The 12,160-nt window shown below is 40.3% G+C and overlaps 1 protein-coding gene across 3 annotated transcripts in view; it reads right to left on the bottom strand.

The window, feature by feature from the left end:
- Window positions 1-12,160, bottom strand: part of KIAA1549L (KIAA1549 like) — a 281,873-nt gene that overhangs the window by 172,595 nt on the left and 97,118 nt on the right. For all 3 annotated transcript variants that reach the window (XM_082270116.1, XM_082270115.1, XM_082270114.1), the window contains exons 3-5: window positions 10,024-10,145; window positions 7,591-7,795; window positions 1,937-2,070 (exon numbers count right to left, since the gene is read on the bottom strand). In XM_082270116.1, the coding sequence (XP_082126242.1) occupies window positions 1,937-2,070; window positions 7,591-7,795; window positions 10,024-10,145 (461 nt within the window). The remainder of the gene's footprint in view (window positions 1-1,936; window positions 2,071-7,590; window positions 7,796-10,023; window positions 10,146-12,160) is intronic.

Below are 12,160 nucleotides of genomic sequence, written 5' to 3' on the forward strand. Positions count from 1 at the left end.
CCCCCATAACAGTCCCTTGTTATGGGGAACGACAAAGAAGAGGAGGAGCCAAGTTCGCCGACAGGGGACCCCAGAAAAGGAGGTTTAGGGCTGCTCTGTGCTAAATCATTGCTCAGAGCAGGTGAGTATAACATGTTAATTATTTACATTTTTTAAATATTGCATTCACAAATGCTTCAAAGGGAAAAGGCAAGACAACATCTTACTTCGGTTCTCTTGTTTATCTAACAAATTGTCAGTAGTTACAACAATGCATTGGTTTCCCAAAGTTGTACTATGGACAGTAAGCCACTTATACGCATCTCCCACAATCCTGTGCAATAATGCAAGAACTAAATACGGCAGGGTGCTCGAAGATTTCTTCTTCAGGTGGCTACCCTTGAGGCTAATAACATGTGACCTTGCAGAAGGGGTGTTGTGCTGGCAAAATAGTGTGCAGAATGCACCAATCCAAATAGCAGGCTGAGCAGAAAGGAGGTCCTTACCCTAACACCAGGTAGTCTCCCAGGGATATGCAGGGCCATCGCTAATCCATCCCTTCTACTCAGAAACCTTCCCCTAGGCTTAGCCTGCCTTTCCTTTACATGGGGGTCTGTCCCTGTCTATACACTTCCCACACTGCAGACATACCACCAAGACCCAGCACAGGCTCTCTCAGTCCAAGATGGTTGCCCAAATCTCAAGAGAGCATTGTGTCCAATCAGACACAGGCTCCCCCAAGATTGTGACCTCACCTTTTCTCCTCTCCACCTCATCTAATTAGAAAACAGCATTCATTGAAAATATACAAGGCATTCTATGAATAGTGAAAGCACTGAGCACACTGAATAGGGTGCAGTGGGGCAGCAGAGCATGAGCAGAACTCAGAAGATCACAGCTATTACTGTAGTAGCATCAACTACTACAGTGATTGTCCGCTTCCCCAGCAGCCCATCAGGTTTGAAATATGCAAGCTTATGTTGTGCCAAGCTGGACTAATGTAAGTATCTAATACAAATGATTCCTGGCATTCAGCTTTAATGATTTCCATTTAATACCTATTGCTTTTATTGCTTAAAGAGGAACTTTAGTTTGTTATTTATTTTTTTAATACTGTAGCTGTTGACTTTTACAATTCAATTACTTACCAATACCTGGGTTCCAGTGCAGTCTTGCAGCAGCCAGTTCTTCTTACCACTGTGGGTCCCTGGCACTACCATCTTGGATATAGGGGCCAGCTGAGGAACCACAGAAAGCTCTCCACTGCGCATGCGCAAGTTTGCATGCGTCTTTGTGCATGGTCCTGTAGTCTCCTGGGACATGTGACGTGTCACAAGAGGCTGCGGGAAAGGATGGGATGAGGCAAGGGATTCCATGTTCGCACAAGTAAGAATTGCAGAAGTGGAAGCGGGTACTAATAAAAAATGTGACTTACTTCCTATTTCCCCCCCAAAAAAACTGTAACTTAAGCTGGCGATACATGGATCAAAATTCAGCCAGTTCAGCAGGGACCTGCGGAATTTTGATCCATGTATAGGCAGGCAATAGATCGATTTGTGTACAACCAACCGTTCAGGTTTTTCCTGAATAATCAGTGCTGCCGATTATAGCTGGCAACACTGATCATTGTATTCTGACTGTAGGGAAGTTTCCCTGCTATTAGAATACAACAGCGGGAAGGAGTCCCTATCCACCTTGAATGTGCTGATGGGGGAAGCAGACCTAGTTGAATGGAAAAAAAAAAGATGAATGTCATGTATGGACTGCATTAGTTACAGGCTGGGGTGAAAGAGCAAATCAACAGGGCTTCATGTTTTCAGAGAAGTCCTGCTTTTGATTTACATTCACATACATTTAACAGGACTGTAAAGATTTTTTATAAATACCAGTCCAGATAACATTCCCAAGAAACAGTTCATTTCTACTTCTGTATTATACATGATTTAATGTTTCTCACCTGGACTGAAAGGTTGCTCTGTATACCCATGCTGGTCATCTCTGCTATCGCAAAAGCCTTCTGCAACTTCTGCTCCATGCTCCGAACATAGACACATGTGTTCACATCCACTCCTGTCCCCATCAACTTCAACACTGTTGATAAAAATAATCAGCATAATATTAATAAGAAAAATCTGAAAAGGACAGCCTGTCCAAAACTCAGATCTTGTTTTTTTTTTTGGAGATGCTGTAGATTTAAACCATCTCCATTTTCCCAATAACTCTCAATGTCCCATTGGAGGGATCTCTGCATTGGACTTGTCATGTATCAACATCTAATTTATGTAGCGTGCAAAAGGAGAAGAGGGAAGAGTCAAAGGATTGGGGACCTTTCACTTTTGGGAAGACTGACCCTTGATCAACAAAACAAAGTGTGATGACACTCTATATGACACAGCTGCAAATTGTGAGAATTCTGAGGACATGATTCATTCGGGAACGTAACAACCTGGAACCCATGAAGCCTACACAGAGGAGATTAAGGAAGCCCAAAACAGGAAAGGTAGCTTAATGATGCAAGAAGCAAATTTATTAAAACAAGAAGTTCACAATCAAAACAGAAAATTAGGCATAAAGCAACATGGATATCACCAGATGGCAAAACCCAAAACCAAAAGATCCTTGTCTGATATATTAATGAGAGAAGCAAACTGTGATTCCGAACATTGATTGGTACTTAATATGATATCAAATATGAAGGAGAGGAAGTAAAGAGATTTGACGTTAATAAGCTATATACAGATTGGGCTATAAAGCTAAAATATCAAGGAGAAATTAAAAAAATGAGGTGAATAAGAAAAGGGAAGATGGGAATAATGAGAATCTGAAAAGAAAAGTTCTTGGTAATAAGACCATACGAAGTAAAGAAAGATTGGTTTAATGAGGAATGTAGAAAGAGTTGTATGTAGAATGTATGTAGAATGCAGAAGGGTTGACCATGTCAAGCTCTAATTTGTCAGAGAAAAAACAATAGCAAGTATAGAACAAATTTACTAGAAAGAGAAGTATGGTAAAACAATATGAAAGAGAAAAGGAAGATGTACCAGAGAACTAAAGAAAGGTAAAAATTAATTCAGCAAGGCTAGTGTAGTAAAGAAAGGGTTTTAACTGCGAACAACAATGTACAGAGATAAAAACTTGGATTGGGAAGGTAGAGAAAATTTTAGGCTGCTGTCCAATATTATGAACTTGAAAATCGAAATATTATTTTGTTGTGTGGAAATAGAGATGGTAGTCCCATTAAATAATAACATTGAAATAGACAACAAACAGTTGAAAGAGAATAAAGAATCAGAAGGGAGGGATTAAGTTTGGATCTTTTGAAACATGAAAATGATGACTTTACGGAGGTGCACGCATTAAACACAAAATGGAAGGATTGTAGCCATACAAGCCATATAGGTGCACTTGTAGCAACAAAGTTGAGTATGTTACATTATTTTTATAAATTGCATTTACAGTTCAGTTTTCAGGACAAGTCTTCAAGGTGTACATTTTCCTGGTTCAAGCAGACACAAGGAGGTTTGGTAAATGAAAGCTTAAGTTTAAAATGTATTTTTTTTTTTTCAGCTCAAGTACTTATATTCAATGCAACGTGTTCCTTGTATGGCTGGCTAGGTCTTTTAAGTTGAAATCTGAAATCTCCCAACATCCCTATACCCCAGAAGCTGTGATCTTCTGGTGCTGCAGGGTTAAAACAACCAGCTGGACCTCATAGGCACCTGTCAAGAGTGCTATGCTCGCTCTTTCTGCCCCCCTCCTCTATTCATAGTAGCTGTACTATTACCAACAGGTGAACGAAAGGTCCACCTTTTCCATTCATAGATCGTATTTCATTGAATGAAGATACAGTCCAGGTGAATAGATGAAGAGAGGGGGGGGCAGGGAAAGCGTGCATAGTTGCTACTCTTGATGAGTGCCTATGACAGGTCCAGCCAATTGTATTAACCATGGCAGCACTGGAAAGTTACAGTTTTTGATTTATGGGGGGGGGGGGGGCAAAGGACTTTGAATTGCGAGTAAGAGACCAACCACTTTACACTGAATGTTGTCCCTTCCCTTGTGCTGATTTTTAAATATAAATATTCTACTGCTTGGGCCAAGAAAAATGGGAAGACCTTGAAAGTTTATCCTAAAAAAATGTACTGTTGATGCAAAAGAAAAGTTACATGCAGTACTCAAGGGACAAAGTCAAGAAAAGAGTATTTTCAGAATAACTTACCCTGTCCTGAAAATGAACCAGTAAGAACGATCATGGTTATCCCCTTGCTAAATATCACATATATTGTAATGTAATAACAAAATGTTTGGTAATGAGAGTAAAACTTCATGTTGAATAGCTTGTGGGAGACTATCAATGTGGCTTTCAGAAAAACAGGTCAACCACAGATCAGATTTTCTTGTTACAAGCACTGCTGTAAAAATGCATTGAATATTATATCAACATGCACCACCACCATATTGATTACGACAGGCCTGTAGAAACGAAGAATTGTATAAAACACTGCAGGAATTTGGAATCCCTACTAAGTACTAAAGGCTAATGGAATTGAAAGTTCAAGCACAAAAAGTAGAGCAAAAGTTCATAGGAAAAAACAAACAGAAATTCTAGTGAATGGAGGCAGAGAGATGTCCTGTCACCTTTATTTAAAGAGGCTGTAAACTCACTTTTTTTACATTTACCTATAGGTAAGCCTATATTAAGGCTTACCTATAGGTGCTATAAATATCTCCTAAACATGCGCCGTTTAGGAGATATTTACAATGCATGCAGCCGATGACATCATCGGCGCATGCGCTCTGAAGGAACGGCCACCCGTGCCGTTTCTTCAGAGCCCTATGCCGTGACCGGCGGCTCCCGCACGCATGCGTGGGAGTGATGTTATCGTGCCTCAGGCCAATCAGATGGCCGGAGGACATGAACAAGGAAGCAGGGTGGCCGGACATGTCGGCCGCCCTGTTGCTGAGCGGGCGACACTGCGGGGCTTCGTTTTTAGGTAAGTATTTCATAATGAGCTAGTATGTGATGCATACTAGCTCATTATGCCTTTGTCTTTACAGGGTTTTTTTTTCTAGTTTTTTTTTCCTGCATTTCCTCTTTAAAGCCCAACTTCAACTTTTTTTTTTACCCCAACCCCCATTTTTAAGATGTGTGAGCATGAAATTCGGACGCTGTGTTGACGTACGATAAAAATTTTATAGCCTGCACATCCAGTAAAATTTGTAATCGGCTGTCGAAAGCACCATACTAACAATCCGAAAATCGGCAGATCGTTCGTCGGACAAAATTTTACTTCCGATTTTCGTGTGTACGGGCCTTTAAACTGGTGTGTTGACTCAACCTCAAATGACGTGTTCATGATGGTCTGGTGGATTGTATTATCCTGGCCATCATGCAACCAGGAAGAGGACAGGTGTAGAAGAGTCTATTCAGTCTGCAGGGGGCAGTGCCAAAGAGGATGTACATAATTATTTTTTTTAGTACCTACTGAGCCACTGTTTTTCTATTTTTTTAAGATGTAGTTGTGCTTTAAACCATGAGTTCACTTTTGTAAAAGAAAAAAAAGAATAATTGCACATCTTTTTTGCAGGTAAACAAAAACTGCCATTTATAATTTTTTTACTAAGAGCCTGGAAACTACTCACGATCAGCTATGCACGTGTGCCATGAAGGACTCCTGCAGACTGTCTGTGTAAGCTGTCTTACGTGCAGGCAGTTACATGCTTACAGGAAGAGACTACCTAGAGCAGTGTTCCTCAATTCCGGTCCTCAGGGCCCACTAACAGGCCAGATTTTAAGTATTACCTTGGGGAGATGCAGACTAGAGTACTGCAATCACTGAGCAGCAAATTATATCACCTGGGATGTATTTCAGTTGTCTTGCAAACCTGGCCTGTTAGTGGGCCCTGAGGACCAGGGTTGAGGACCACTGACCTAGAGCACTCATCGGCACCGTGGTAGTTCATTGAGAACTAAAAGCCAACAGCCACAAAGGTAGTTCTCCCATTCACAGGACTCTGTGAATGAGTAACGCAACCTGCATGGCCACGTTTTTTTTAAAATTTTGAGTGAGTTCAGTGAGAAGATCCCCGACTCACTAGCACCAGAGGCAGCAGATCGGGGAACGGCTGCAGAAATGGGAACATGGTACATGTTCCACTCTAAAAATGGGTGGAACATGTAACATGTTTCCGAACATGAATTTATCCTTTTAGCCTGAAAAAAAAAGGTTATGGATATCTGGATAAAAGAAAAAAACGTTGATACAAACTATACTAAAACCCCACAATGTCCAGCATGATATAGAGCTTGTTAGTGGAAGGAGGGGTTTTTAAAAGATGATCCCATTCCAGAAGCATGGGCATGAATATGGAGATGGTGCCCCCTTTAGAGCTATAGCATAACAACCTCCACTCTTCTATGTAGGCTTTCCACAAAATTTCAGATTGTATCTGTGGGAATTTTTGCCCTTTAAGCCAAAATATAATTTGTGAGGTTAGCTATTGATATTGGACAAGAAGCTCTGACTTGCAGTCCATGTTTATATTCATCCTAAAGGTAGAGTTGAGGACATTGTGCTCTGTAGGCCACCCAGGTTCCTTTACATTAAACTCATTAAAACACATTTGTATGGAGCTGGCTTTGTTTTTGCTGAAACAGCAAAAAGGCCTTGCCCAAATTGTTGCCACAAGGTTGGAAGAGCACAATAGTCTAAAATGCCTTTCTATGCTGTAGCATTAACAGTACCCTTCACTTAAAATACCTGACCTCCGCAGTTTTCAGCAGTGGTCACATACTTTTGGCCATATAGCTAGACGTGATAGTCAGGTGTTCACAAACTTTTGGCTGTGTAATGCATAGTATTGAAGTTTTGAATCCTTGCAGAATCTGGGGCTACAACATTGCCAGATCTAGGAGCTGCATCCCCCCCCCCCCCCCCACCAACCAGATTTCAGTTTAGCCCCTAAATTCCCCCCCCCCCCTCTGCCCTCCTGCTGACCTTTTATTCTCTGCCCCCTAACATTTTTTTATTGCACCCCTACATCAGACAGCTTAGATCCAGTTCTGGGTTACAAAGAGAAAACAAGAGATAGAAAGAATGGGCACACACCCAACCAAAATTCTTTATGGGCTGCAATGTCATGGAGTCATCCAATACAGGGATATGGAGTTATGGAGACACATACTGTATATGCAGGCTGTTTTATAACGCCATAGTGATTATGCTTCACTGCTTCTGATAACAGATTGAACACAATTGTCTCTCTGTTTGACTTTATTGATTAACTCTCTGCAAATGTATAGGCTAGGTTCTGAATCACTTCCTATACTACAGTAGCCATTAGAGGAAGAATATACAAATCTGTAGGATCTGTATCATAAAAATTTGGGACATGAGGAAAAATATAATATAATAAAAATTGGCAGACATGACTATTAGATTAACTACTTTAAGATTAATTATAAATGTGTACAGTTAATTGTTGTCTCCCCTTAAAGTGAATGTGTAAAGTGAATTTCCACTAGGGACATTAATTGAAAAGGTATAATTTGCCATTACCTTACTACTTTTAGAAGATTTTTGGGGGGTTTTTTCACATCTTTTCACTTACCGGTTCTTAGCCTAAAGTTGATGGCAGGTTCTGCTTTCCACGTTTCAGCTATTACTGGCACTGACTGAAGGGTTGGAATAATAGTTTTAAGACGGGAGACATCGAACACATCATTTCTTGTGAGGATAGATACGATGGCTGAAGGGATGTAAAGCAAGGAGCTCACAGATACCGAATATCCAACAGTCATATTCGTTGAGGGAGGCTGTAAATATATGATGAAGAGTTAAAATAGCATCTGTTTCTTAAAGGGTGTTTCCACTGTGAATGGGAAATTAATCTATGTTTAAAAAGAACCATCCAACTTTGAGATTAGGTAATAATCCAAACAAGTACATTATGTCAGTAGCACAGTGTCCTAGTTGTTATCACTCCTGCCCTGCAGTCCTTAGTTCAAATCCCAACCAGGACACCACCTGTATGGAGTTTGCATGTTCTCCCTGTACTTGTATTGGTTTCCTCCCACACTCCAAAGACATGCTGGTATGTTAACTGACTCTGGTCTAAATTGGCCCTAGTATGTGTGTGTTTGCATGTGAAACTGGAACCCTAAATTGTAAGATCCTTGAGGACAGAGATTGATGTGAACATACAATATGCAATGCATTGCATAAATTGTTGGCACCATATCAATACCTTTAATAAATAAATGTCTCAATAAACACACTCCTAATATCAGTGGGACCTGTAGGCGCAACCTTTGATGCCCTTGCAATACCCCTTTTCTATGATCACCTCTTTTACATGTAACAATTTACAATTTTATAGGTCCTAACTGTCTCAGAATATTGTAAATCTGTGCAAATAAAAATAGAAGAGATCTACAGTTTTTCTAATGCTAATGGCCAATAAAATGTTGATCGTTGTACAATTTAAAGCTGCCATTTTGTCTTTGCTACCTATAGACACAAAGATGCTGTTCTGAATGGTTGATATAGGCCCCCTGTCTAATATACCCCACGCCAAAAGTCTACTTTTTCATCTTGTATCTGTTTTTTTGGCATGAAATAGCACAAGATACCAACAGAGGTTAGATAGCAGTTAGACATATTGGGGTTGATTTACTTTGCATTTAGGAAGTGCAGTTGCACTCATATTCCCCAGAGCTTAGTGGAATGGGTGAGGTCTGATGATTTCCCATTCAATCATGTGTGAGCAAAAATGCTGTTTTTTTTTTTTTTTTTGCCTTGCAGCTGACTGGGTATTCTTTACAAAGAGAAGCTTCTCTAAGCTCTTGGGAAAATTAGTGCAACTGAACTTCTAAAGTGCATAGTCTATTTGTCTTAAAGACTCAATATGAATATGAGATTTCTTTCCACAAACATCTGTGCCAATGTCAGATTGGAAGAATTCAACAGATATCATTATCACAGATCTATATCAACCCTGCCAATAACCGTTTATAAGACTGAGCCATAGAACATCTGTACACAAACCTGCACTCATTTCCCAATCAAGCCATAGCCAACAAGATCAAAGAAGACTGATCCCATGCCTTTCAGCTCTCGAGTCATACTGGTCAGTCTCAAGCAAAGACCTAGTTCCTCATTAGCTTGTAATCAGCCATGGGCAAGCTGAACAGGCCCCGAACAGCTAATGTTAGAAGCACAGATTCTCCTGATACATACATACACATACAGCATAGGCGTTATGATAAGGTACAAACAGAATATACCCCAAGGAAACATGAGCGGAGATACATCAACATGTCAAAACAGTAGAGAATTGCAACAGCTATGAGTAATCCGTGAAGCAGCAAGACAGGCTAACCACTCATATTAAGTAACCAATGTACCTATTCAAATAATATTAAAATGTTAAGATTTAATTACTAGTCTTCTCAAAGGTACAATTGGTCACTCCACTGACAAGGAACCTAAACAATACTCTTACTCTTCAAAAATAATAACTATGCATTCAATACGTAATAAACCTGTAAACTATTTTTCATGACATTGTTTCCTACTGTGTTTTTCTGCCTCCTTGTAATGTGAACTTCTTGTTTTCCCTCTCACCTCCATTTTTTTTAGAACAAGCAGTGCGAGTGAGCTTTAGTCATGTGCACCGTTCCACAAACACTACCAATCCGATAGTCGATAGTCTATCTCGGGAGGGAGCAAAAGAGGGTGGCCTACCCTCCTACATACAATAGGACCATGGAGAATAAATGTAACCAATATCTAACCGGAAGTTAAACCACTGCAGCAAAAAGAAAAAAAAATGAATTTGGCGATCAGGAGGAGGCTAAGAAGAAGGTCCTTTTTTAGTTAAGAATACTTACTTGGATAATGGTTTTTTTAAAGTAGAGTTTAGTGTCACTTGAATTAAAGAAATAAACATTTTTTATATGAACATGTCATTCCATATAGAATTTTATCAATACTTTCCTTTTAAGAATAACAGCTATATACAGCTTGTTTGCATGATACTTACAGTAACTACTGTCAGATTTAGTACTTGAACTGTCATATTCAATGCTTGACCAAGAATACTGTTAAGGAAGTCCCTCAGCCTCTGTGCTTCATTGCTTGTTGGCAAACTCGACAGGGTGAGAACTATCAAGAAGAGACAATTAACAATAAGTGCATATTCAAATATTCACTGCCCCTAATGATTGATATGAATAAATAAAATGTTCTAAGTTCTAAGACAGGGGTGTCCAAACTTTTTTCAAAGAGGGCCAGATTTGATGAAGTGAACATGCGTGAGGGCCGACCATTTTGCCTGACATTCTTTGGACCCTTCATATTAAATGCAAATTAACTACTTTATGCAAAGTTTATTGCAAACGGCATACTTTTCATTTCGTCTCATGGATGACAAATATAAACAGGTAAATCTCTCTGCCTTTCATATCTGAAGGCCAGATGAAAAAAATATCCAGGAAGCTGGAATATATGTCAGGAACATTGTAAAGTGCATTACGTATTGTTGGTAATAAAGGTTGTCTGTCAAAAAAGTTAAAAAGCAGGAACATAACACCAAGTATACATGTTGTGTCCAAATATACTTATAACTGATTTAGACCAACTGACATTAACTGAGATTTTACAATGTATTAATCTCAATTCGGAGCATGTGTGCTCCCTAATCAGTCACACAAAGGTTAACCACATATAAGCGCTATATGAACCCACCAATGATGATTAATGATGGCAGCAATAATAGTCATGAATGATGCCAATGTAGTAAATAGAACATTGAAAAGTTTTATTCAAATCAGTTCCATGTTTGTATAAAACAGCAGTACACCTTGTACAATGACCCCCGCTGGATCTGCAATAGTGAAGCCAAAATAAGGGGTTGGTGACCATCCAGTGTGTGTGAAGACATAAAACCGGGCCGGGAACAATGCAGCAGTGTGGAAAGTTGTGCCTTGCTTGGGCAGTGAGGAGATAACGGAACGCCTCAATCCTGGACAGGGAAGGGTGGAAAAAGGGTCACACAATGCCCATTATAGGAGGCAAGGAGGATCGCTGTCTGTGGCCGCTCCGATCACCCACGATGAGTGCCAACCTGGGAAGGGGACCTGAACGTGACGTCAGACTCTGGGGGATGCAGGACCAAAACGAGGGTCGAACCACTATAGAACCGCTGGTGGGGAGCGGCATGTGCGGTGACCCAATGCAGGGGAGCCAGGGGAGCGTACAAAGTGCCTGCTTCTTGTATGGTTGTCCTGACAACTTTTCAATGTTCTTTTTATTACATTGGCATCATTCATGACTATTATTGCTGCCATCATTAATCATCATCGGTGGGTTCATATAGCGCTTATATGTGGTTAACCCTTGTGTGACTGATACTTTTGAACATCCCTCCTGGTGTGCTTTGTTCCCATGTAAGCTTTTTAGCTTCAGAGGATGTTACACCCTTTGGTTCTGATGCTGATGGCACTATATCCATTTGATATGCTTATACCTAGAATCTGTTTGTGAGTATCTTTATACCTTTTATTCAATAAAACCTTTATAGAGGATAATGCACTGGGCCGGTGCGCCCTTGTGTTCGTTCTTTGGTTTTGTTCCCACACACCTGCTACTTGACCCCCCAGGTGTTATGCCAATTATCATGGAGAGGGCGCTGGTCCTAACATACTAGTGCTGGAATTATTTGTATTTTTTAGTGCTCCCAAATCAGGCTAAGTCCAAGGCCATATTGGGCAAGGGATATAAAGCTGGTGGGGGCAGGCGGTGGGTGTTAACAATAGTGTATTCACAAGAAAAAATCGGGAGTTGGATGCAGCGGGTCGGGATGGTCATTCAAAACAGTAGCCGGCATGGTCATTCAAAACAGTAGCATATATAAGAGGATGTATAAAATGAATGGTAAAAGAACTAATATGGCATACATGCAGTCCCGTGACGTTGAAAGATACAGAGATCCCAGGGATTCACAGGGGCCACAAGAATAGATTTTTCAAAATTACCTATGGGGCCATATTAAAGTGGCCCGCAGGCCGCAATTGACCCGCTGGCTAGACTTTGGACATGTCTGTTCTAAGATGTTCTGATCTCATCCTTTCATGCCAATACACAGTTGACAAACGGTCCAAAATGAAAGCTTTGCATGA

This window comes from Pelophylax lessonae, assembly GCF_965119305.1.
Source record: "Pelophylax lessonae genome assembly, chromosome: 10".
Taxonomy (NCBI): Eukaryota; Metazoa; Chordata; class Amphibia; order Anura; family Ranidae; genus Pelophylax; species Pelophylax lessonae.